Source organism: Fusarium oxysporum, chromosome 11 (assembly GCF_000149955.1).
Source record: "Fusarium oxysporum f. sp. lycopersici 4287 chromosome 11, whole genome shotgun sequence".
In the NCBI taxonomy this organism is placed as follows: Eukaryota; Fungi; Ascomycota; class Sordariomycetes; order Hypocreales; family Nectriaceae; genus Fusarium; species Fusarium oxysporum.
This window is the reverse complement of record NC_030996.1, coordinates 768,999-790,845: the sequence shown is the minus strand read 5'-3', so window position 1 is coordinate 790,845 and position 21,847 is coordinate 768,999. Positions and strand designations below refer to the sequence as shown.

At 47.5% G+C, this 21,847-nt stretch overlaps 11 protein-coding genes across 12 annotated transcripts; 8 read left to right on the top strand and 3 right to left on the bottom strand.

Annotated features, from left to right (window-relative positions):
* Nucleotides 1-516: 516 nt before the first annotated feature.
* FOXG_09662 (uncharacterized protein) lies at nucleotides 517-1,593 on the top strand (the record flags this gene model as incomplete). The annotated part of the gene is made up of 1 exon (XM_018388875.1): nucleotides 517-1,593. The coding sequence occupies exon 1, from the start codon at nucleotides 634-636 to the stop codon at nucleotides 1,591-1,593; it is 960 nt and encodes a 319-aa protein (XP_018247031.1). The 5' UTR covers nucleotides 517-633.
* Nucleotides 1,594-1,640: 47 nt separating this feature from the next.
* On the bottom strand, nucleotides 1,641-3,911 carry FOXG_09661 (uncharacterized protein). The gene is made up of 6 exons (XM_018388874.1): nucleotides 3,366-3,911; nucleotides 3,279-3,308; nucleotides 3,048-3,225; nucleotides 2,949-2,984; nucleotides 2,494-2,894; nucleotides 1,641-2,441 (listed from the first exon to the last, which is right to left on the bottom strand). Exons 1-6 carry the CDS (start codon nucleotides 3,661-3,663, stop codon nucleotides 1,828-1,830), a joined length of 1,557 nt encoding a protein of 518 aa, XP_018247030.1. The 5' UTR covers nucleotides 3,664-3,911; the 3' UTR covers nucleotides 1,641-1,827.
* A 192-nt stretch (nucleotides 3,912-4,103) lies between these two features.
* Nucleotides 4,104-5,758, top strand: FOXG_09660 (glucarate dehydratase). Its single transcript, XM_018388873.1, has one exon. It carries the CDS (start codon nucleotides 4,294-4,296, stop codon nucleotides 5,563-5,565), a length of 1,272 nt encoding a protein of 423 aa, XP_018247029.1. The 5' UTR covers nucleotides 4,104-4,293; the 3' UTR covers nucleotides 5,566-5,758.
* A 1,463-nt stretch (nucleotides 5,759-7,221) lies between these two features.
* On the top strand, nucleotides 7,222-7,725 carry FOXG_09659 (uncharacterized protein; the record flags this gene model as incomplete). The annotated part of the gene is made up of 1 exon (XM_018388872.1): nucleotides 7,222-7,725. One exon carries the CDS (start codon nucleotides 7,222-7,224, stop codon nucleotides 7,723-7,725), a length of 504 nt encoding a protein of 167 aa, XP_018247028.1.
* A 1,412-nt stretch (nucleotides 7,726-9,137) lies between these two features.
* Nucleotides 9,138-10,804, top strand: FOXG_09658 (uncharacterized protein). The gene is made up of 2 exons (XM_018388871.1): nucleotides 9,138-10,710; nucleotides 10,768-10,804. Exon 1 carries the CDS (start codon nucleotides 9,271-9,273, stop codon nucleotides 10,600-10,602), a length of 1,332 nt encoding a protein of 443 aa, XP_018247027.1. The 5' UTR covers nucleotides 9,138-9,270; the 3' UTR covers nucleotides 10,603-10,710; nucleotides 10,768-10,804.
* Nucleotides 10,805-11,535: 731 nt separating this feature from the next.
* FOXG_09657 (uncharacterized protein) lies at nucleotides 11,536-12,738 on the top strand (the record flags this gene model as incomplete). The annotated part of the gene is made up of 2 exons (XM_018388870.1): nucleotides 11,536-12,031; nucleotides 12,082-12,738. The coding sequence occupies 2 exons, from the start codon at nucleotides 11,536-11,538 to the stop codon at nucleotides 12,654-12,656; spliced, it is 1,071 nt and encodes a 356-aa protein (XP_018247026.1). The 3' UTR covers nucleotides 12,657-12,738.
* A 266-nt stretch (nucleotides 12,739-13,004) lies between these two features.
* FOXG_20118 (uncharacterized protein) lies at nucleotides 13,005-13,357 on the top strand (the record flags this gene model as incomplete). The annotated part of the gene is made up of 2 exons (XM_018400394.1): nucleotides 13,005-13,129; nucleotides 13,156-13,357. 2 exons carry the CDS (start codon nucleotides 13,005-13,007, stop codon nucleotides 13,355-13,357), a joined length of 327 nt encoding a protein of 108 aa, XP_018247025.1.
* Nucleotides 13,358-14,285: 928 nt separating this feature from the next.
* On the top strand, nucleotides 14,286-14,911 carry FOXG_20117 (uncharacterized protein; the record flags this gene model as incomplete). Its single annotated transcript, XM_018400393.1, has 3 exons — nucleotides 14,286-14,367; nucleotides 14,469-14,527; nucleotides 14,581-14,911. The coding sequence occupies 3 exons, from the start codon at nucleotides 14,286-14,288 to the stop codon at nucleotides 14,791-14,793; spliced, it is 354 nt and encodes a 117-aa protein (XP_018247024.1). The 3' UTR covers nucleotides 14,794-14,911.
* A 456-nt stretch (nucleotides 14,912-15,367) lies between these two features.
* Nucleotides 15,368-17,399, bottom strand: FOXG_09656 (uncharacterized protein). Its single transcript, XM_018388869.1, has one exon. It carries the CDS (start codon nucleotides 17,334-17,336, stop codon nucleotides 15,663-15,665), a length of 1,674 nt encoding a protein of 557 aa, XP_018247023.1. The 5' UTR covers nucleotides 17,337-17,399; the 3' UTR covers nucleotides 15,368-15,662.
* Nucleotides 17,400-19,018: 1,619 nt separating this feature from the next.
* Nucleotides 19,019-21,715, bottom strand: FOXG_20115 (uncharacterized protein). 2 transcript variants are annotated; one of them, XM_018400391.1, is made up of 3 exons: nucleotides 19,713-21,715; nucleotides 19,519-19,660; nucleotides 19,019-19,413 (listed from the first exon to the last, which is right to left on the bottom strand). In XM_018400391.1, the coding sequence occupies exons 1-2, from the start codon at nucleotides 21,482-21,484 to the stop codon at nucleotides 19,576-19,578; spliced, it is 1,857 nt and encodes a 618-aa protein (XP_018247021.1). In that variant the 5' UTR covers nucleotides 21,485-21,715; the 3' UTR covers nucleotides 19,019-19,413; nucleotides 19,519-19,575. The 2 variants fall into 2 exon arrangements, with proteins under 2 accessions (XP_018247021.1, XP_018247020.1); XM_018400390.1 differs by having other exon boundaries at nucleotides 19,019-19,660.
* Nucleotides 19,114-19,444, top strand: FOXG_20116 (uncharacterized protein; the record flags this gene model as incomplete). The annotated part of the gene is made up of 3 exons (XM_018400392.1): nucleotides 19,114-19,143; nucleotides 19,179-19,292; nucleotides 19,439-19,444. The coding sequence occupies 3 exons, from the start codon at nucleotides 19,114-19,116 to the stop codon at nucleotides 19,442-19,444; spliced, it is 150 nt and encodes a 49-aa protein (XP_018247022.1).
* Nucleotides 21,716-21,847: the final 132 nt, after the last annotated feature.

Here is a 21,847-nt window from a genome sequence, read left to right as displayed (position 1 = left end):
GTTATTCCACCTCCTATAGCTACGGCATTCAATCAATCTTCGCCTGCTCTAAACTCCAAACTGCAGACTGTATTTGCGAGATTGCTAATGGTTGACTTAGAACGAAAATATTCCATTTTACAGGCACTCTGTATTTTCGTACTTATCTAAGCTCGAGCTATTGGCATTAGTGCGTGCTGAGCTGAAAAGCATCAGTGGCCTCAGCGCCTCGATGCCGGCTCACAGGGGTAATTCGCGATTTAACAAGGCAAATTTAATCGCATCACAGTTTCAGTTATGAAGAATTCCGTGAGGTAAATCAAATCAACTTCTTCGAATGACTATGAACTAACTATAGCAACTTCTCTAGGACATTTAAGAGTCCATTTTCCGACGTCTTTACTATTTCTGCGATAAAGGCATGCATGACCATCCACGTTCTAGGCTCAACGATCAGCGCCAAAGCCCTGCTAACGCCCACTAGAATATAAGCTTACAGCGCCACCAATTTATCGACAAAAAGAAAACAGGAGTCTTCAAATGGGAAAAAGGGAGCATTAAACAAACACTCTTGTAGTTCCGGTTTTCCTTGTCTTTATTGCAACTAAATTGTCGCTCGTTTTATTATCTCGCCAAAGTCATTCGCTTTTGAACATGATCTCGTCATCTTTTCTTTCTGGCGCGTTGGCGGTTTTGGCCATCCACAGCGTTAATGCTGGGCCATGCCGTCCATCATCTGTCTCGACCACCAAGACACTGACCGCGATTGAGTCCACTACCACCGAGCGCTCTGTGTCAAGCAGCCCAGAGACCACGCTTCCTCTGTCCACCACCGCTGAGCATTCTGTCGTTGCAACGCAAACGACAACTATTTCTGATGTTGTCTCATCGTCTGAGACTTTTGCCGATGGCACTACGACTACCCAAGCTGTTGAAGACACCACCACAACAGCATTTGAGACTACATCCGCCACTGGGCTTTCTGCCACTACAACTGAAGCGACTACTGTTTCTGGGGATATCTCATCCTCTGTGACTCTGAGCGATGACACCACGACCTTGCTTGCGATCACCACAACTACTCAGGCTGTTCAAGACACTACCACGACAGCCCCAGCTACGACAACCACCACTGCAGCTGCTGAGCCGGGCGAGTGCACTTTTAACGTCGAATGCGAGGCTCTCAACGGCGGGGCCAACCCCATCTGTGATGCCGGCACTTGTGTTCCTGACAACAGCCAGCCCGATCCATGCACCGATGACAGCGACTGTACTACCCCCGGCGAAACGTGCTCGATCTCTGGTTTCTGCCATGTCGCTTCAGAGGAGCCAGACTTTTGCGTTGACGGAAACGACTGCCTCTTATCTGTCAAGCCTATTTGTGTTCTAGGACTCTGCGAGTGCCCCGAATCGACACATCAATGCGCACCACGATCTGACCTGCAACTCTGTCAGTCAAATGCCGGGTGTTCAGCTGGCGCTACTTGTCAGCAGGGTATCTGTGTCGATCAGGTTGGATGCATTGGCCCTGACAGTTGTCTAGCCAATTTAGATCTATGCGTTCTTCCTGGCGTTTGTGTCTGCCGGAATGGTGTATGTGCCCTCGATGGTTAAGGGTGTTTGACTATATTGTTCCATCGCGGTTTGGGCCTGGCAGACACGTGACACTTGGGAGGCTTGCTTCGTCATCTTGAACTGGGTATAATACTCATGTATATTCTTCATAATACCATAATCCAACTATATTTCCCGCCACTGGCGTTGAAACGCTCACAAAATGCGAGTGACTCTAACCGCCATCACTAGTACTCCGTATCCACTCAACAGTCCATCCAAGCAGTCCTAAGTCTAGAGCACATGCTTGAACAGCGGCGACCTGTCTCCCATATCAAACAGCTCCTCCTCAGTGTACTTCCTCTTAGCCTCCTCGGCAATCTTTGCCTTGCGGGCGTTGGCGATCTTGTAGCTCCACTCCAAGAGAAAAGCAACGATCAGACCAGTACCTCCAAAAGCAAGCGACAAACCGAATCCAGTGTAATACTTGGGCTTCTCTTTCTCAAGATACATGAAACTGCCGACGATGCCACCGACATTGCCGACACAGTTCATCAGAGCGATACCGATAGCTCGTCGTGACGAGGGGGCGATGTTGTTGGCGTTCCACGAGGCAGCGGCGGCTTGGATGGGATAAATACCGATAACAGCAAGAACAACGGCGAAGTAGGCCACTCCCTTCTTAGCTTCGAGTTGACCGTTGAGAGAAATCATGATCGAATAGGCGACTGTGACGATCACCATGGGGATGGCGACGAATGGCATACGCCAGAAGAATCGGTCAGAGATCTTGGCGAAAACAATTGCAGAAATCGCAGCAGCGACGTAAGGAGGAGCTGAAGTGAGCTGAGCGTTTGTGTTACTGAATCCCATCGCTTTGGTAATGCTTGGCAGGGTGAACTTGGTACCTGAAGCCAGTTAGTCAAATCACACAACCCAAACAGTGCCTTTTGAACATACCATAAGAAAGAGCAGACTGGCACAAAAGGAAGTAAGCCTGAACGTAGACTCTCCAGTTTGTAAGCACCATTCTGATATCCTTCCAGCGGACGGTTGTCTCTTCCTGGAAGCCTCCACCTTGCTTGATGAACATGGAGAGCTCGAGGAAGCGGATCTCCTCGGGGTTCAACCATCGTGTAGATAGAGCAGGAGTGTCGATTAGTAGGAAGAAGCAGGCAACACCGAGAACGACTGTAGCCATGCCTTCGAGAAGGAAGATCCATCTCCAACCCTCGAGACCAGCGACACCGTCCATCTCAGCAATGCCAGCTGCAAGGAGACCAGAGAAGGCACCTGATAAGGCACTGGCGCAGTAAAAATAACTGATGCGAACGCTGAGATCCTTGGGGAGATACCAGTAACTATGAAATTGTTAGAGAATCTTCGCTGTGTCGACATCCTTTTGCTGAGCTTACCTGCACAGGTAGATAGCACCTGGGAAGAAACCAGCCCTGAGTTGCTATGTCAGCCCCAGTCTTCAAGACGAGATTAAGAGTCAACAGATATGTACTTACTCAAAGATACCAAGAAGAACACGAGTGGCCATGAGGCCACCAAAGTTTTGTACCAGTCCAGTGCAAGTCATGACAATACCCCAGCAGACACAGAGGATACCAAGATACATCGATGGACGCTTGAACTTCTTGAGAAGAATGTTGCTAGGGACTTCAAGAAGGACGTAAGGTACGAAAACTTATTCCAAGTTAGCTGACAGTGAGCCAATCGGCGAGGTTGGTGTAACTTACAGATAGACAGAATGGTGTTGTACTGAACGCCTGTGATAAGGCCAAGAGGTTAAAAGAGGTTTTAGCCAGAATACAAAGAAAACACACCTGTCATGCCCAAATCTTCGACCATTCCCTCAATCTTCGCATTACCAATGTTGGCACGGTCGATGTGGCAGATCAGATACAGCAGCGCAAGCATTGGCACAAGTCGAACATCAACCTTGCGGAAGACCTTCTTCTTCTGCTCCTCGGTGTAACTATTGTAGAAGTCGGCATCGTCAGGGTCCAAACCAAAGACGCGGAAACCGGCAATCTCGATGGCCTCGGAGGTGTTTTCGAGATGGTCCGGCTTCTGGTCGCCGACCTCAACGTCGCTCTTGGAGATTGAACTTCGAGGAGCCATGATGAACTTGTTGCTGCTCTAGAACTTGAAGCTCAGGAGTTGTGATGCTGAATGACCGAGCCTTGGAAGTGCTGAACCAGGCTGGGTATTATAGTCGAGACAACGATCTGGAAAAGCGAAGGAGGTCATTGCGTAGATTAGCTCAAGCGGATGCCCCCCATTTCCCCAGACGAAAGCCAGTGTAACCCCAGACTTGGCGACATCCAAAGCGGAGTCTCCTTGTTTGCCAAGTGCGGGGTAGGAATTCTGATGGTCTCATTGTACGGAAAATATCACCCCCAATGCCATCTCCTGGGGGATCGACGGATCTGTTGACGTACGGAAAAGCACCCAATCAAGTGGTTATCCGCGACGGATCTGTGACCAGCCACATCAATCTTTCAAGGAAACATGTCCGATGTGCTTTTTCCTCTAGATACGGATATGGAAACAACTCCCATGGATTACTACACCAAGTAATCATGCGTGATACCCGTGATGGTTACTCAAAGGAAATGATGCTTACCCCGCAAACAACAATGAAATGACAGCTCAGCCATGCACAATCCCGGGATAAATAGTCCACCACTCAAACAATGCAGTTCCAATCAGTAGACTCAACAATCACAAAATACACACTAGATCACAATCATGGCTCAACGAAGCATCATCAAAGACATTGTCATCACCCCTGTGGCCTTCCATGATATGCCCCTGCTAAACAGCGTGGGTGTACATGAGCCATACGCTTTGCGCAGCATTATCGAGATCATCACAGAAGACTCATATGGTCTCGGTGAATCATATGGAGATTCGGCACATCTAGACCGCTTGCAAAAGGCAGCGGATAAGATTAAGGGTCTTTCTATTTACAGCACAAACATTATCTACCAAAAATGCGTTGAGTCACTCAAAACCGACACCAATACTGGTGGAGATGGCATGGGGGGCATGGTGACTACTGCCTCAGTCGCTGACAAGGTCTTCTCACCGTTCGAAGTCGCATGTCTTGACTTACAGGGCAAACTAGCTGGTATATCCGTTAGTGACCTTCTAGGCGGACGCGTGAGAGACCAAGTCCAATACTCAGCCTATCTCTTCTACAAATGGGGCGGGCACCCTGGTCACGAAGATGACGAATACGGCCCGGCGCTAGACCCTCAAGGAGTGGTGAAGCAAGCCAAAAAGATCATTGACGAGTATGGCTTCAAAGCAATCAAGCTCAAGGGAGGCGTCTTCCCTCCTGCAGAGGAAGTTGCCGCGATCAAAGCTCTACATGAAGCTTTTCCTGATCTGCCGTTGAGACTTGATCCAAACGCGGCTTGGACTGTTGAGACTTCAAAGTGGGTCGCAAAAGAGCTTGATGGTATTGTTGAATACTTGGAAGATCCGGCTGGTGAGATTGAGGGAATGGCTGCTGTTGCCAAAGAGGCATCGATGCCCCTAGCTACCAACATGGCAGTCGTTGCTTTCGACCATCTCCCACCATCAATTCTCCAAAACGCCGTACAAGTCATCTTATCCGATCATCACTTCTGGGGAGGCCTTCGAAAGTCACAAACACTAGCATCCATCTGTGCAACTTGGGGTCTGCGCCTTTCGATGCACTCAAACAGTCACTTGGGTATCTCACTCGCCGCCATGACGCATCTTGCCTCCGCAACACCAAATCTGGATTATGCTTGCGACACTCACTGGCCTTGGAAGCGCCGAGATGAAGACGTTGTTGTTGGCGGCGCATTGAAGTGGAAGGATGGCGGTGTTGTCGTGCCGACAGTGCCAGGTCTAGGCGTCGAGCTAGACAGAGAGAGGTTGGCAAAGCTTCATCAACAGTACCTGGACTGTGGGTTGAAGAAGCGTGATGATACTACGTATATGAAGAGGTTTCAGCCAGACTTTTCAGAGAAGATCCCTCGATGGTAGATACCGGGCGTTGTTAGCCGGTTTCAAGCAGACCAGTCATACCAGGACTTTCATGTATACAATAGTCTCTCAAATTCTTTAATCTTGTTCTGTACTGTCTACAGTGTAGCTAACATGACCCAGAAATGGGTTTTCCACTAAAAATAAAACACTTCATTGAGTAAGCTCTTCTCGTAGCAGTGGTCGATTTCTATCCAGTGCTATTCTTGCCAGGGTAACTTCTTGACTAAATCTGGCCTTCTTGACTGAAGCATGACTCTTGGTTCATTTGCGAACAACAGAACGTATCCCGAAATGAATTGAATAGGAGACTTAGTCTTTCTCAATCTGTCCGATGGTCTGCAACATCTCCTTCAAGTCCTTCGGTTCCTCTGTGAAGACTGTAACCTTCATCTTGTCTCCCTCGCCTTCCCATCCGTTGTTCGGTGTCCCATCAGCCTTTTTCCCGTAAATCCATTCAATACCATCTAGAAACGTCTCCTGGGTGATGATCAGGTGTTTGGAGATATAGTGCGTCCACGTGGGAACATTGTTTGGGTTGAAGGCGCCCACGACGAGAATGATCTTGGAATTAGTTGGTGATTTTCTACTTGACTCTTCTGGCAGAATTGGATTTGTCTGATTTGTCTCTTCCGTTATTAGACGTGCATATACTTTACGAAAAACGAAGGATCTGAGTTCGATTAGACCTTTCAGCCATTATATATCTGACGAGACTATGTGAATCAGAGAACAGGCCCCTTAAGACGCACTATATTTGCTATTTCATCCAAACAGCATCTGAATCATCTTCAGTCATTTAGATCTAGTTTCATGGGATCGAGGGCATGTCTGGAGATTCCAACTCTAGGAAAGCTGATAAGTCTCAGCATGGCCAAGGATCCAAATCGTCAACTCATCACAGACAAGACTAATATTATTTATGATGGTTTGTTGGTTTGACGAAGCTACCATTTCTTGCATCACGGGACTGTTTTTGTGGAACATAATGACAGGACAACGGTTATTCACGATCATTCGTGTCCAGCATCATGAACATACAATCTCTACTAACCCTAAAGGAGATGTTTCTGAGAAGGTTGCGCGAACACATATCAGTCCTCAAACTGACAAGAAGTGATTTACTAGGATGACTCAGCATACGGAGGGGTTGGCGTCCCCAAGAGTCGCATTACCCGGTACCCGAGACCTGACGATTCAAAGGATTAATTAAACCAGAGTTGCGGTATTACAAAGTACCAAGATCTGGCATAAAATAATTCCTTTTTCTTAAATATATGTAATTAAAGGATGTAGCAGCGGATAAGAAACTAATGCTATTGGTATATCTTGTTTTGCTAGTTATAGACACTCGGCAACACGAGCAAAGACACATCCTCCAGAAAAGACCTTTCCATCATCACAGCCCTAGCCAAGGTTAAGGTCTTTACTCATGACTGCTGTCTTTTTCCTTTGCAAGCAAGTAACCGCGCGGCCCGGAAAATGTTGCTGAAGCAAGATCCAACTTCATCTGACCACCATCGTCGTCAGCTTATGTGAGCAACTAGAAATAATATATCTGGGCAACATCAACTGGATTCTGTCTTCTTTCTGACTTGACATTCTACTTTTCACCGCTTGTGCATTGACTAGAGTCTACAGAACCTTATCATTAAAATGTCTGCCAACTCGGACCTTAGGAAGCAAATCGAAACTACGGTGAATAGCTTCCTCGCGAGCTACGAAGACGGCAGAAAGGACCCGTCAGTCATCAACCGCGATGTGACTCCAGACTGCACTCGCCAACTTCTTCCCGCATCACTTTGCAAAGCGCTCGGCCTCCCGGAAGAGTTTCTCATACCCAATGACGTCTACGAGAAGCTCTACGCCGACGATCTTTCTCTTGGCGGCGTTCACAATACCGTGTCAAAGCACTTGACGATCGACGTTGAGGCCCGGTGCGCGGCAGTTGAGAGCAGTGGAGACATGATCTACCATCATGGCGAGACTCTGCACCTAGAATTTTCTTGGGTTTTCTATCTTACTGGTGATGGTACGAAGATAAGCCGGGTTATAGAGTTCGCTGATAGCACTGCTGTCCTGAAGATGGCGGCCATAGCGAAAGAGTGTGCCGCCAAAAATGGCCAGGGTGAAGAGGTCGATTTTGACGCTACTGGATAGTGTGACGGTTCATGGTGATAGCCAGAGCCATTAAATACTTATTATCTTGTGAAAATGATAATTTCTCTGCTATTTATAAGATATTGTTTTATCACAGGCCAAAATTTTATGACGCTTCCGGTATGATTGGTGGATTCACGGTCAAACAAATCGTGGTCTTGGCGATCAAACAAGTCGAAACAGCACTACAAATAGCAAGGCAGAAACGTGGTCTTGGTGCAAAAGTTCCGGACTTTTCCGTTGTTGCGAAACACTTCATGTTGATGTTCGGTGGAGAACTTCAATTTGATACATGGCGACTCCGAAGCGCCCAAGCACCTGCTGAATACAGTCCGCGGGCCTCTATTTATTTAAACTTAAATATAGAGATACTGGAGACCGACTGGAGACCGAATGGAGCCTGGGGAAGGCCTGAACGCGGGACGTGAAACCCGGTACAGTTCCCAATTAACGCGAGCCGGGGCTGTTTATCGCCGACTCCATGGAGCTTTCAATATGCTTGCAGCAAGTGAAAGAGGTTTTATGTCCGTGGAATATTCTATTGATCTGCCCGGTACGCCCGAAACTCAAAAGAATGCCCAGCGTGGCTTAAAAGTCTTGGAATTTTGAGCCGCCTGCGACGTGGCATTGCAGGGATGTTCAGCGCCTCTGCCGTGTCTCCAAGCCACCATCGACAACAACAAATGCCATCATTTATGACGATCTGTTGACCAAGACGGCAGTTTACTTATCTCGCATACGAAATGAAACGCGACAGATCGCAGGTGAACACGATCCGTAAGAGCCGCAACCAATACCACAGCCCCCTATCGAAACAAGTTTGAGGACGATCTTCAAACGCGACCTCAAACCCTTCAATACTAATTTAGGCCGCAATCTACACTCCCTGTTCACGTCCAAGTGTTCGATATCTACACCCAATGGGATCCAGCGACTCTCATTCCAAATTCTCCACCGACAAGGTAAGCTTAAGCCTCATTAGCATTGGTACGAGTCAGGTGACGAGTACGACGACCAAAGCGGGACGTGCAGGGCATATCTATTGGCTCACCGTTGATCTTCAAGACGATCGCACTGATATACAACAAGGGAGAGCTCAGGAGCTATCCCAATGTTTTGGGTCTCATATCTTATGCACGAGACTTCGTTGGCCAGCGGCCTTGCAACGCGGTGCGGCTCAGGCGTTACCCGTTGTCGCGCCCGTCACTAAAATTAGTCTAGTTTGCGTGTCATGTCCAAGAAACGTGTAATGAAGATCTGGTATCCAGTAAAGAGCAGGCATGTGAGATTCGTAATGAAATTTGCAAAAGTGCCGACACGATGGCGATAGTGCTTGGCCTCTTATCGCCGTTGGCGAATATTTATACCTAGTGCCAAGCCCCTGAACATCTGCCTTCCTGGCTGTATCAACAGCAGAACGCCTCGACTTTAGTCTGGAACTCTCACGTAGGAGTCTGGTGACTACATATATTAGTGGAACTCTCTTCGATTTTTCTTCGACCTCTCCTTATCATCTCAGTTTACACAAAATATTTCTGCATTACCATGGCGCATCACGATATGAGGATGCATGATCCCAATATGGATCGCGATAGTTACAACCTCGACAACTTATCTACCCAACGCAACCATCATGAGTCGCATCGACCAAACTCACCATCAGACCTTATGTCCGGAGCCTCAACCGATATCGAGTCCGGCACATCAACACCGACGCATATCAAGGATGCAAACCAACACCCTTCCTTCGACATTTACGACCCGAACCGACCTAAACTTGGCTTGCGTCAACGCATGAAGCACTTTACTTGGGCTTGGTATACCTTGCCCATGAGTACTGGCGGTCTATCACTTCTCTTCTTCGCTCAACCAAACCAATTTCCAGGTCTCAAGACTATTGGCCTGGTTATTTATATCATCAACCTCATAATATTTACCTGCGTGACAACGGCGATGGTATCACGGTTCTTCCTTCACCCGGGAACATTTGCCAAGTCCATGACACATCCACGAGAAGGTTTCTTCTTGCCTACATTTTTCTTATCTGTAGCCACCATCATTACCAGTACCGATAGGTATGCGATACCGAAGGACAACTCAAACCTGGTCTGGGCTGTCCAGGCAACCTTCTGGGGCTACCTTGTCGTCACCCTGATCCTATCTATAGGACAGTACAGCTATGTCTTTGCAGCTCATAGCTTTTCTCTTACTACTATGATGCCCACTTGGATCTTACCCATCTTCCCTATCATGCTTTCGGGTACCATCGCGTCCGTCATCGCCGAGACTCAGCCTCATGTTGCTGCTGTACCTATCATTGTTGCAGGACTAACCTGCCAGGGTCTTGGACTCAGCGTTGCCGTCATGATGTATGCTCATATGATTGGACGTCTGATGCAAGCAGGCCTGCCTAACAGAGAACATCGTCCAGGTCTTTTCATGTGCGTTGGACCACCTGCATTCACTGCCCTAGCTTTGATAGGAATGGCTGAAGGTCTGCCCGAAGACATCGACTTCATCCAAGATGGAACATTTATCAATGTCGGAATGGTTCGACTGATGGCTACCATGAGTGCCATTTTTCTTTGGGCTTTGAGTTTGTGGTGGTTTGGTATCGCCGCCGTTGCCGTTATTCAGTCTCCCCCTAAGTACTTTCATCTCGGATGGTGGGCTATGGTTTTCCCCAACACTGGTTTTACTCTCGCTACTATCTCTATCGCGAGATCCCTTGGCAGCAAGGCCATCGGATGGTTCGCCACTGGAATGAGCATCGCCATTCTCTCTGCTTTCGCTTTCATTTTCTACAGCCACGTTAGGGCTGTCATTTCCCAAGACATCATGTACCCAGGACGGGATGAGGATGTCGAAGATCATTGATTCAAGCATTTCAGCGCAGCATAACTAGACTTCTAAATTGCATAAAGGAACATAAAAATGTTATACACTACTACTGGCATATACTGTCGTTTTCCATTCGCTACCTCCGTGCGTCGCAACCAAACTTTTCTTATAGCAAGGCTTTAATATTCACTCGTTAGTTAGTTTCATCTTTGAATTGATATCATATCTGAATTTGAATCACTCCGTTTCCTAATTAAGAATTTTACTATCTATGCTAGTCCATTTTCACTGTTTCGATCGTTTCATATATCTACGATAAGATCAACTGATCTGAAACCGCATCTTGAGCTCCGAGTCGCATCCCCTTGTCACTGTCGCCGGAGTATAATGCTGCAGCGGAATTTCTTTTCTGAACATTTGACTCACTAAAAATAGTCGCCCTTTAACTGGTGCACTTGAGACGTTGGTAAATCTGAGCTTTTCAGTAGCTGTCACTTCATTGGGTACGTAGTGAATCTCCTTGGCTCGTCATGGGTCGCAGCCCGCTTGCAATCCACTCCTGATGCCACTCTGCAAAAGACCCAAGCCTAGGAAAGCCACTTATTGGTACAACACCGAAGTTATCGGTGAGCTTAGCATCTTCCGTAACAAGGTTGAGTTGTTTTATTGCAGTCTCCAACTTCCATTCCCAGACGGTCTAATCGTGTTCAGGACACCTATTCAGTCAAGCTTCTTGGCAAGATAATTTTCCCATCTATTGCTCTGGCAGGGCAATAATAACTCACTCGTCAATAAGCACTTGGTAAAAGTCGGATGCATGTACGTAATCAATGCTGACACCCCTCTCTTGGCTGAATACCCGGATAAATGAGGATAGAGTAGTGTTTGTTAGATGCCAACTATCATTATAAACCAGCACCCATACGAAAACGCCAGTGAATGTGTAAGGAACTAGAAACACTCGCAATTATGTCTGAATCAACGACCGAGCAACTCCCCACCCTCCCCTCTGATCTGACTTCCCAGTGGTTCAGTGCCAAACTCGGCCATAAGATCGAATCAGTGGAGAATACGCGCAACATCTGGGGAACCGCAAGTAAACTGTTCTACACACTCACCTACGAAAATGCAACCGAGGAAGAAAGACCAGCCAAAATCTGTGTTAAAGGAGTGTTTGATCCCAAGATGATCGAAGCTCAGCCATGGACCGTCAGTCTGGCTCAACGAGAAGCAGAGTTTTTCTCCAAGGTTGCCCCAAACGTGAGCCATATGATCTTTCCAAAAGGCTGGTGGAGTGGAACAGACGAGAAGCAGGGAATTTCAATCATGAACGATCTTCTCAGCGAAGGTTGCACCTTTCCAGCTGAAGTTGCTTCATACTCGGTTGACAAGGTCAAGAATGGTGTTGAGCAGCTGGCAGGTCTCCATGCTCAGTACTGGGGCCAGAGTCAGGAGGACCATCCATGTAAGAACCTTTGTGAATAATTCCGGTACCAGCGTCTCACACATCTACAGGGATCTGGAACAACTACGATCCTGCCATGACATTCATGTGCAGATCGTGGGACGAAGTGGTTAGAAGACCCGGCCACCCCCAGCTTCCGGAGTATCTGATGGACGGGGCTCGATGTAACGAAGCCTTAGATCGTTACTACGCTGAGCGAAACCCACGTTTCCGAACCCTGTTGCATGGAGATACTCATATCGGAAACATCTACTTCACAGCTGACAACCGTATCGGCTTCCTAGACTGGTCTGCTTTCCACTTTGGTTCATGCTTTCACGATGTCGTGTATCACATGACGGCCATGCTCAGTGTGGAGGATCGTAGGGCTCACGAAATGGAGGTCTTGGACCACTACCTTGAGACACTTCATAGACTTGGAGGTCCCAGGTTTGACCGACATAATGACCCTGAGGTTATGATCGAGTATAAGAGATCATTCATGACTAATGTTATCTGGCTGATCTGCCCGGATGGTCTGCAAAGCAAGGAGCGCGTCGCTACGTTGTGTGAGCGAACTGTCGCAACATATGACGACCATAAGGTTATTGACGTGATTTTGGGTCAACCAAAACCGGTAGCATAGGCGCAGCTCTCCTAGGACAACATCATTGTTTTGGCGCTTCTATTTGGATTCGAAGCCAGACACCTATAGTATTGGCCAGAACTAATGACTTGTTTTACATTCACTGTGTTGTATTTTTATGTCTTGTTGTGATGCTGTGCGACGTGATGATTACGTGCTTGAGTCAAGACGTAGCGTATTGTGTTGATGAGATATGACGTTCATGACATAATCTAGGAATAATGAATTACAGATAAATCATAACGTTGAAGGCTTTTAACCAGTGAATAACACAGTGGTTTGTCGCAATTCTAATTTCTTCGTTTATACGTTGCTCACCATTGAATCAGGTAGCTTACATCAACAACAATGCGCCGCACTCGATCTATCCTCAACGTTGTCTATGTCCAGTCACTTGCACCTAAACGATTCTCGTTCCCAAAAGCGTGCAAGACGTTGTCCCGAAAGGAGTTGAGGAGAGCCTTCCAGACTCTGTATGCCCATCTCAATCTCGTCGAAGACAAGAGACTAACAATGCCCAGATTCACCCTACCGGCTCCAACCACGGTCAATCCACCAATAAGACGCATGCCAAAAATGATGGACAGGAGTCAATATTGCCCAAGAAGGTCCAAGAGAAGGTTCCTGAGTCTGTTGAGAGGGCTGTACCAAACGCTATTCACGACACAGGAGATACACCAGTCAAAGGAGTCAAGAAGTAAATTCTAGATTATTGACATTAACCGACCGCTGCATCTAGATGACGAAGTGCTTAGTGAAGAAGCCAAGCCAGAGTATCCTTATCTATTCGTGCACCTAGTGACCTCGCTTCTTCTTCTGCTTCTTGAGGCACTCAGCACATATGGATTCTATCTCCTTCCTGTCAATCGACGCTGGTTTCCCGCAGGCGCCCATGGCACCGCCCTTATCCCTTGCCTTTGCACAAGGGATGTCTTCCCACTCATCCTTGAGCAGAAGGTAGCACTTTCGGCAGGAATATTTCCTTTAGACCTTAATACACATCGCTATTGCGCCAAGCGTGGTTTCTCTATGCTAAATGATTATATGGCTTGTGTTTGAAATAGATTTCTTGATCTCTGAGGCGTTTGTTTGAGATGGGAAAGTTTCTAGGAATGATGGATCTGATATTTATAGTTTTCATCGACATTCGATTCACTGCAAGATGATTTATATTAACTGTGATAAGAAATGCAACTATCTGGCGAGCACTCGAATCTTTGCCATCATAATATCACATATCGTCTGTTAAAAACTATAAATTACCAATATACTCAGAGATAGAACTCAAGCGCACTGAAATCCATTTCTACTTCTAGAGCTATGTTCTGATGAGTTTAAGCCAAGGACATGATCGACGTAACCATGACCGGCGAATACTCTGTGTCACTCAAACTCGTCATATGTGGTCGCCTTGGATTCCATCACACCAAGCCTGATTCCTGAAGCCTGGTCTTCTCAGAATTTATGTCTGCAGCTCGGCCAATCAAAACCAATATCTAATGAAGCATGTCAGCCCCCAGTCTCTTACCCCGCTCCTAAAGCCTCCTTATTGCTTTTCTCTCAACCAGAAAAGTGCAAACTGCAGCTCAGCTATTGCCACAAGGGTTTGTAAAAATGGGGGGCCTCAAAATGCCTCCTGTTGAATCAACGAAAACGAGCCGTCTTGTATTCGAGAACGCCAAGAAGGGCTTGAATGCACTCAAAAAGCCCTGTAAGTACTTTTGCTCTATTTTTCAACTCATACTCAGCACATTCAAGCATAAAAGACGTCTCGTATGGGCGGGCCACCATAGTAGAGACTGAATAATTCAGCAGGATCCTCAGGCCTTTCTGGTGTTGTAAAGCCTGGTTCATCTTCTGTTAAGTATTTGGTAATTTTCTTACTAAAACACAGGTGGGCCTTTCTCTTGGCTAATTCGTATAGGTTCTCGTCGACCGTGAAATGGTATGGGTTTTTGAAAACCTCATTGAGTCTTCTAGCCGACTCAAGAATATATTGGCAGTCGCTGAGCTCATCGGGCCAGCAGGTTATGAGTGCTTGCACTTGAGGATACCGGCGAGTGGAATGGTCCAATATTGCCCTCGTCGCATCATTCAAATCATTCACAAATTGTTCCAGACTCTTGAGGGAGGTTGATTCAACGGATGATATATCGCTGGTCCCCGGTGTTGGTGACATCAGATGGCGTCGATGGCGTGACCTTCAGGCTTGTTCCGCCAGATGTTTCAGTAGGATTAAGGCTCATAGTATCTCTTGGTCAAAAGGACAATTTCCAAGCTGGGCTACAACTTGTACTATGGATTATTTCATACAAGGGCAAGGGAGAAAGTTGTTTATGAGGGGTTTGTCAAGAGGAGACAAAAAAGAAAAGAGAAAAGAATAGTGAAGTTGGACATCATTCGATGCCCGTGGAGCTGAAAGATGAATTAAAGTGGCTGGAAAACATGCTTGCGCAAAATGGTAGCGCTCCAATGTGACAGCGAGCCATGCGAGGGCTGCATCCCAATCACCAGCTGGCTCAAGTGATGACTTGTCACTCTTCCACTTTCATCATATCATTCTACGGTCCAACTTACGTTTCTAAACCTGTAGAAGTGGTATGGCCATCAGGAGACCTAACTCGTATCTGCCTATATCTAGCTCACGATGCTTGAAACTGGTATCACGAAAATGGACTATCTACAAGAAGGTCTAAACAGGCTTCGACTGCATCGTTAGAATGTATCAGACATTTTCACATTTGACTATCCTAAAGAAGGGTTTCTACGACGGCGAACTTGGAAACCTTGATGTAGCCCAGGATGGCCTCGATTCAAGGCCACATTCCGCATACGCTGATGGCAGAATAAGTCGCCATAAAAGTGGCAGTGTATGGCAGGGTGCGTGCCATTTAAGTATCATGTCCTAATACCGGAGAAGCCCATGGTGATCTGCCCCAGTATTTTGCACGTTTGTTTAATGAAGGCAGTTGACTCCTATCCGAAGCTAAGATTAACTTCCCAGACTTACGCATCATCCACGTTTGCCGTCCTTCTAAATCTTGGCTCAAACATATTCAGCCAAGGCCTCTCCTGCCGCAATGACGCCTCCGCCATCTGTTCCAAGAAGTCTTGGAGCCCATGGTACGGGTAAACAGTAAAATCCCATGCGGTCCAACTAATAAAGCCCCATTCGAGATTTCTGAAATTCTCCATGCTGCCGTAAGTCTCCTCAACAAGGCGGTCAAGTTCACGGCGTTGAACCTCATCCCTTTCCTCATATGTCTTGAAGAAATAATCTTTAGCTGGCTGAAGAAGATCCTGACCTATGAGGAAGAAGTGACCAGCCCTTTCTTCGTGGCTGATATCGCCCGAGAGAGAGATACACCGAGGCTTTTCGACTTTTGGCCATTCCAGGATGTTTTTCGTCCATGCTAGTGGCTCACCGTCATTCAGCAGAGGAAGTTCATTGCCTTCGAGGAAGTCGATCTCTTGCCAATTGACTTCCTGGGCAGCAGCCAGGTAGTCTACAAGATTCTGGCCATCCCACATTGAATCAAGACCATTTGTGATGCTGAGGAACTCTTTGTAGTCTTCAGGAAGAGTTACGCCTAGTCGTTGCTCCAGAGCCCGTATCCCTGCAACGTAACATCCCCGTCGAATCAGAGCATTGGCATTCCGGGGCCGATCCCGGAGGTTGCCAGGTGGGCGATAAGCATCCAACCTGTCATAGGGGCAATTTTTGAACGTATTCTCGCTGATAATATGGACCAGCTTCTCGATAGACTGGCCTGCATATCGACGTCTCGGACCACCCTGCAGGCGGTTCTCAGCCATTTGACAGGCACGAGAGACGGCTGGCCGGAGCTTGGCTGCGTGAATGTTGAGAAAGTCCAGGAGGGGCCGCTCGGGAACAGCAAGAGTCTGCTTCCACGCGGCTCGAGAGCAGGCGAGCTGTTCAACTTGTTCTTCCGTGTGAAAACGATCGCACACTTTCATGAACAACTCTCGAGCCTTTTCGTCTTTACCCAGGCGCAGATATATATCCAGGGCAATCATCAAACCAGCGGTGCGGTACAGTTGAACAAATGGGTATGGGAAAATGCCTTGACGCCACCACATGGCTATCTTCATGTATCTAATAGCCATCGGTCCGTTTGGACTCGCTGAATATGAGAAGTCACCATTCACAGCCATGGCTTCTGCCTGTATGACCTGTCCGGCGAGTGTTCCATTGTAGTCAGGCAGTTTCGTAGTCAAACCGTTATACGCCATGTCTAAAGCCTTTTCGGCAGTTTCATCTGTGACTTCCCATTCTTGACTGAATCTCTCAAGCCAGTGTTTTCTTCCTTCAGCTTCGAGCTCTTGAAGCTTTCCTTCGGCGCGTTCCTCCTCTGGGACCCAAGAAGGCCACGACGACGTTGCTTCCCAGGCGAAAAACATGCAAGGCTTCAAGAAAGGATATTCAAAATCAGAGTACTGAAATGGATCAATACCCCTGATCGTAAGTGTTTCCAGAAGCCTAGTTGCACCATCGACTTCACCAACTACCGCAAAATTCACGGCGGTTTGGATGATTCTTCGGACAGCTTCGGTGAGGGACCGTGTATCGGCAATCGAAGGTTCATCATCAACATGGCGAAGAAGGAATTCGAATCTTAGATGCTCGGGCTCAATATGTTTGGGTCTCGATGTCGCCATATTTTCAGACCTTGAATTGCTATCAGAAGCTTGTGTGAGAGTTGTCAGAAGCAAGCTTACAGCGTGAAGTTTTCACGTTGCCTTGGTCAAGACGTGTGACGTCACAAAATAAGCTTACCATGCAACGCCAGTTGACAGAAGCTCCAGAGAATTTTGTTAGATATAATAATTCTCTCATTAACTTTATAAGACAGTACTAACACGACTTTAATGTGAAGTAGCTGCGAAATGTTGCGGCTTTCAACGCCTAAGTATCGGGTACTTGTTTAAGCAGTAGATTTTGTGGCATCTCGGCTAGATATTCGAAGCTAAACGTATGAGACTATGGGTTTCTCGCTCATGCTTTTCACTTAGGTTGAACTCTCCTCGCAACGATCTGATCGCGATTTTGGCTGGGTAGTTGTTGTGCTGTCTCGCGGAGATATGTTGAGCCCCATTATCCGTTGATGTCCAACCCAGGGCCCTTGTCACTTTGGGTATACCGGAGCATGCTCTCCATTTTGACTCTTGAGGGTGTAGAATGTCTCTGGTTCCCAACTGCAGGTGCTCCCGACTTCAGGAAAGGATACCTGGCGAGGAAGGCGACGGCGTGTTCACCATCCTCCTGGCTTAGCACTTTCCTGACTGATGATGTTTCCGATGTCTCAAGACATGTTGCCCAATCTGCGTCGCAACTCTTCTTCTTCTTTTTCTTCTTCTCTTCACAAACAACCATATAATGGGTTTGTACGTATCGTCGCAACTTGACCATCGATCAAGAAACGCTGACCTTTCTCAGCTTACTCCTCAGTTTCCGGCGTATCAGACCCCTCGCCCTGATCACTGCAGATCCGCAAGTTTTACCTCGATCTCTTCTGTTTATCGGCTAACCTCGAAGTGCAGACAATGGTTACCTACAAAAGCGCATTTGGTTGAGAGCAGCGGATTGGTTGTCATCACATTCTCTATCCAGGAAAGCAATGGGTTTCGGCGTGGAGGAATTGTCGGTGTGGATTGGACATCATGGACTACTGCTGTTTGTGTTAGTACTGTTGGAGCTCGGTTTACCATCTTGGCTGTCTTGGTTCGGGGCGAGTTGAATCTCCAAAACAACAAACAATAACATGGTTCCCCTTGATGTTTTTCCTCTTCTGCAGGTGCAGCCATTCCCAGGCTTTGCTCGAAGCTCATCAGGCTAGCAATAACTGAAGTTAATAAAGATGCCACTGAGTCACACAAGCAAGTTGACCTCTCGCCCGCCGAGACCGTACCTTCAACTTCACGTCTCTTCCTCCTTCTTTCCTTCACCTAACGCCATGCAATGAGACTCGCAAGCATCTTGGAGCCTCCTTCTCTCTCACCCCTTGTGCATTCGTGCCGAATCTAGCTCCAACACTCTTGAGTCCTTCATCTCAGAAGCTCTTCAGGCTTTTCATCTGCTCACCATCATCGATTTATTTCATGCTTCTTTCATATACTTGCTCATCCGCCCACGAATAACTTCATCACATATTCTCTACTCCCGAACTCGTCGAGCGAAACCCCCCGGCTCTCTTCCGCGCCCCCAATTCAACACCGCCCGAGCGCAAGCCTTCTACACCACTGCGCAGACGCGTATGATTGCCCGTGGTACCTGTATGTAAGACTGCGACGTGTATCCACTCAGTCCTTGATCAGACACGATCGGATTGCTGGGAAATTCCACAAGACAAGGCGCCCAGTTACAAGTTTGGAGTTCAAAGCTCATACCACAATTTAAATCTCGGCACCGAATAGTCCTTTGGAACTAAACAAGACAATGTATGTGGAATTTAATTCTCAGAAGGCGGTATGTTTGCTAAATCTTGGTTAAGTATAGCATAGACGCGCGTTATCTCCCAAAAGAGTACCTGCGACAACTCTTCCGTCATGAAGCGCTATCGCAAGATTTTACCCAAGCCCACACCGCCAGAGTCCAAGCCCTATATCGAAGATGATGTACGTAGCAGGGGTTCTCGGGGAGAATTGAGGCAGCCACCGCTCCTGAGGTGACGGTCTGCTTGAACTTTGCGAGGCACTGAGAGGGCCGACAGACACCCGGCGGAAGTGAGGATTCAGGCTATCATGGTATTAACACGCCCCAGAAATGAATAAAAATTCCATCCTTAGACTACGATACCAAGATTGCCTAGTCTTGAGGTACACTGAGTCATAATAAACGTACCTGAATCCTCTCATTGTTTAGGATAGAAGGAACGCTATACGGCAGATTTCCCACTTATTAGACAATACGATACTCGGCGAAGTCGGTCTTATCTTCGGTTGCTTTAACAGCGGCCTCTCCGTCCATGATCCCATGTATGTAGCTACAACACTTTAGTAGCTGAGATCGAAATAGGACAGAAGTATGACACGTACCATTCGCCAACGTAGATCCAGGTCTCATGCGCACTCCTCCTCAACGCATAAGCCACGCATCCTCCCAGCAGGAGGCAGATAGCGTCACCGGGTTGGATATCTGGCGGACCTAGTCCCATGTAACCCTTTTCTGTCCTGAAGAAACGCCGGTTGAATTGCTCAATCAATCGAAGTTGCCGGTATATAGGCCGAAGGCATGACTCCCATGTGCTTAGCAAGCCTTCCATTCCCTCTGAGGTTTCAAGTTGCAACAGATCCTGCAGATCATTCTTGTCAAGCCGTTTGGGCCTGCCGCCTTTCGTTGAGGCTAGACGGCCTTGGTTCAAGTCAACCAGAACTGTTCTCCAGAAGGCCATAGCCTGATTTTCACCTGTTACATAACTATCGTTAGGTGGGAGTAAGGATCTCCAATGATTTAATGTGTCTCTCATCGAGCTCCTCCAATGCTCAGGGCTTGTCTCGCCTACATTCTCAAAATTAGGGCCCGGTGCTTGAGTTCCGACAATGGAGACAGAATCAAGACAAAAGCCTTTGAGTATTAACACACTGTCATCCTCGTCTGCTGTTATGTCTGGAGGAGACCTTTCTGGGTTCATAAAAGTCTTGTAAATCGACCATTTGTTGAGGACTTTGGACAGCGAAGTTATGTAGTCTTTGAATGGCTCGGAGTGAAGTTCAAAGTCAGGGACCCAAGAAGCCAGGTTTTTGTTTCGAGACACCTTCTTCTCGGAGATCAGGCCAAGGCAGTTGAGGTTGCCATCTTCGACAAGCGCGGCTCTCATCGCAACTCTATACACCTTCTCGACTGGCCATGAGTATTCTGGCTTGAGACTATCGCGAGGCTCTATGATACCCAACAAGCCAATGACTTTGTCTCTCGGATCCGAGGACGCGCGGTTCCAAGTCGAGTAGAGCGCCATTGTCAATCCGATTCCCCTGTGAGCAACCATGTCTTTGCGCAGATACTCGACGAGCATCAAGGCACCTAGAGTCATGTCTCTGTGGGCCAGTGCACCTTTGTAGGCATCATGATTCACTAGGTGATATAAGAAATGGGACAAGCCCAGGAGATATTCGAAAGGAAACGTTTTTGAACCAGACCAGCAGATTACGTTGGGGCAAAGGACACTTTCTTGCAAAGTCCATATTCTTCTCCACCAGCTGTTGGCAAGAAATGCTACAGCATGATTAAATACCGTCAGTAGTCGTGGTTCATCAAGAAGTTTTAGAATGGGCGCATAAAACTCGTGAAAGGGCGTAGAATCTGGATAAATCGAGGCCGTGCGTGCATCCCGCGATGGAGACTGTTGATAGTTTGTGCCATGGTAGACAAGCGTATAAAAGGTCGTCAGGAAAGCAACACCAGCGTCAGAGGTTGTGTTTGCAGTTCCAAGCCAGACGTCGACAACTTGAGCTTGCGAGTAAATTTGGTTCATCTGCAGGACTTGGCGATTCCTCTCCCCTTGATCTTGCTGATTGATACAGACGGCGTCGACCCAGATGAGTTTTGCCTCATGAGGCTGTCGAAATGCCCTGAGAGCTGCATGCAAATTGGGCCGCACTTTAAAAACAGTGCCGTTTACCAGCAGTCGCTCCCTTGCGTCTTCATTGCCCCATGTGTATGAGATGGCTTCATACTGAGGGCAGGTAGATAGCTCGTGATGATGCAGCTCGCATGAGATGTCGGATGTCTCATCATGCGACGGGAGGATACTTAGCAGTCTGAACCATCCGTTTGACGGGAGTGGTGAGTAAGTGAAGGGTTGTTCCATTTGGCGCGAGACTGATGGGCGTCGAATCTTGGGTAGCGGGTGATGGAAAATAACGCATCAGACTTGAGAGACGACGATACTTCCGCTTTTACAGATGTTCCTCTTCATTAATTTTACGCAGAGTGACACAAAGCCACATAGACAGCGATTGATCCCCAAGATCTATTTCGTGAGTTGGTGCCGCCGAGGCTACGGTAGTGGCGCGTCGTGAATGTTGGTGTCGTGTAGGCTCCGCGCAAGCTCAGCACAGGCCGTTCCAATTCTGCACCAGCCTCATAGAGCTAACAATCGCTGATGCAGGCTGACCAAGCCATGATGCAGGTGCATAAATGATTACATTCACGTAGCTAATTGCAATGATGA

Coding starts and splice junctions, on each gene's coding strand:
- FOXG_09658 (XM_018388871.1), top strand. CDS start 9,271: ATGGCGCATCACGATATGAGGATGCATGATCCCAATATGGATCGCGAT.
- FOXG_09656 (XM_018388869.1), bottom strand. CDS start 17,336: ATGGCGACATCGAGACCCAAACATATTGAGCCCGAGCATCTAAGATTC.
- FOXG_20115 (XM_018400390.1), bottom strand. CDS start 21,484: ATGGAACAACCCTTCACTTACTCACCACTCCCGTCAAACGGATGGTTC. Junction 19,661..19,712: donor TGGATCTACGTTGGCGAATG/GTACGTGTCATA, acceptor AAAGTGTTGTAG/CTACATACATGGGATCATGG.
- FOXG_09660 (XM_018388873.1), top strand. CDS start 4,294: ATGGCTCAACGAAGCATCATCAAAGACATTGTCATCACCCCTGTGGCC.
- FOXG_09661 (XM_018388874.1), bottom strand. CDS start 3,663: ATGGCTCCTCGAAGTTCAATCTCCAAGAGCGACGTTGAGGTCGGCGAC. Junction 3,309..3,365: donor CGAAGATTTGGGCATGACAG/GTGTGTTTTCTT, acceptor GCCTTATCACAG/GCGTTCAGTACAACACCATT. Junction 2,442..2,493: donor CCAGTCTGCTCTTTCTTATG/GTATGTTCAAAA, acceptor AACTGGCTTCAG/GTACCAAGTTCACCCTGCCA.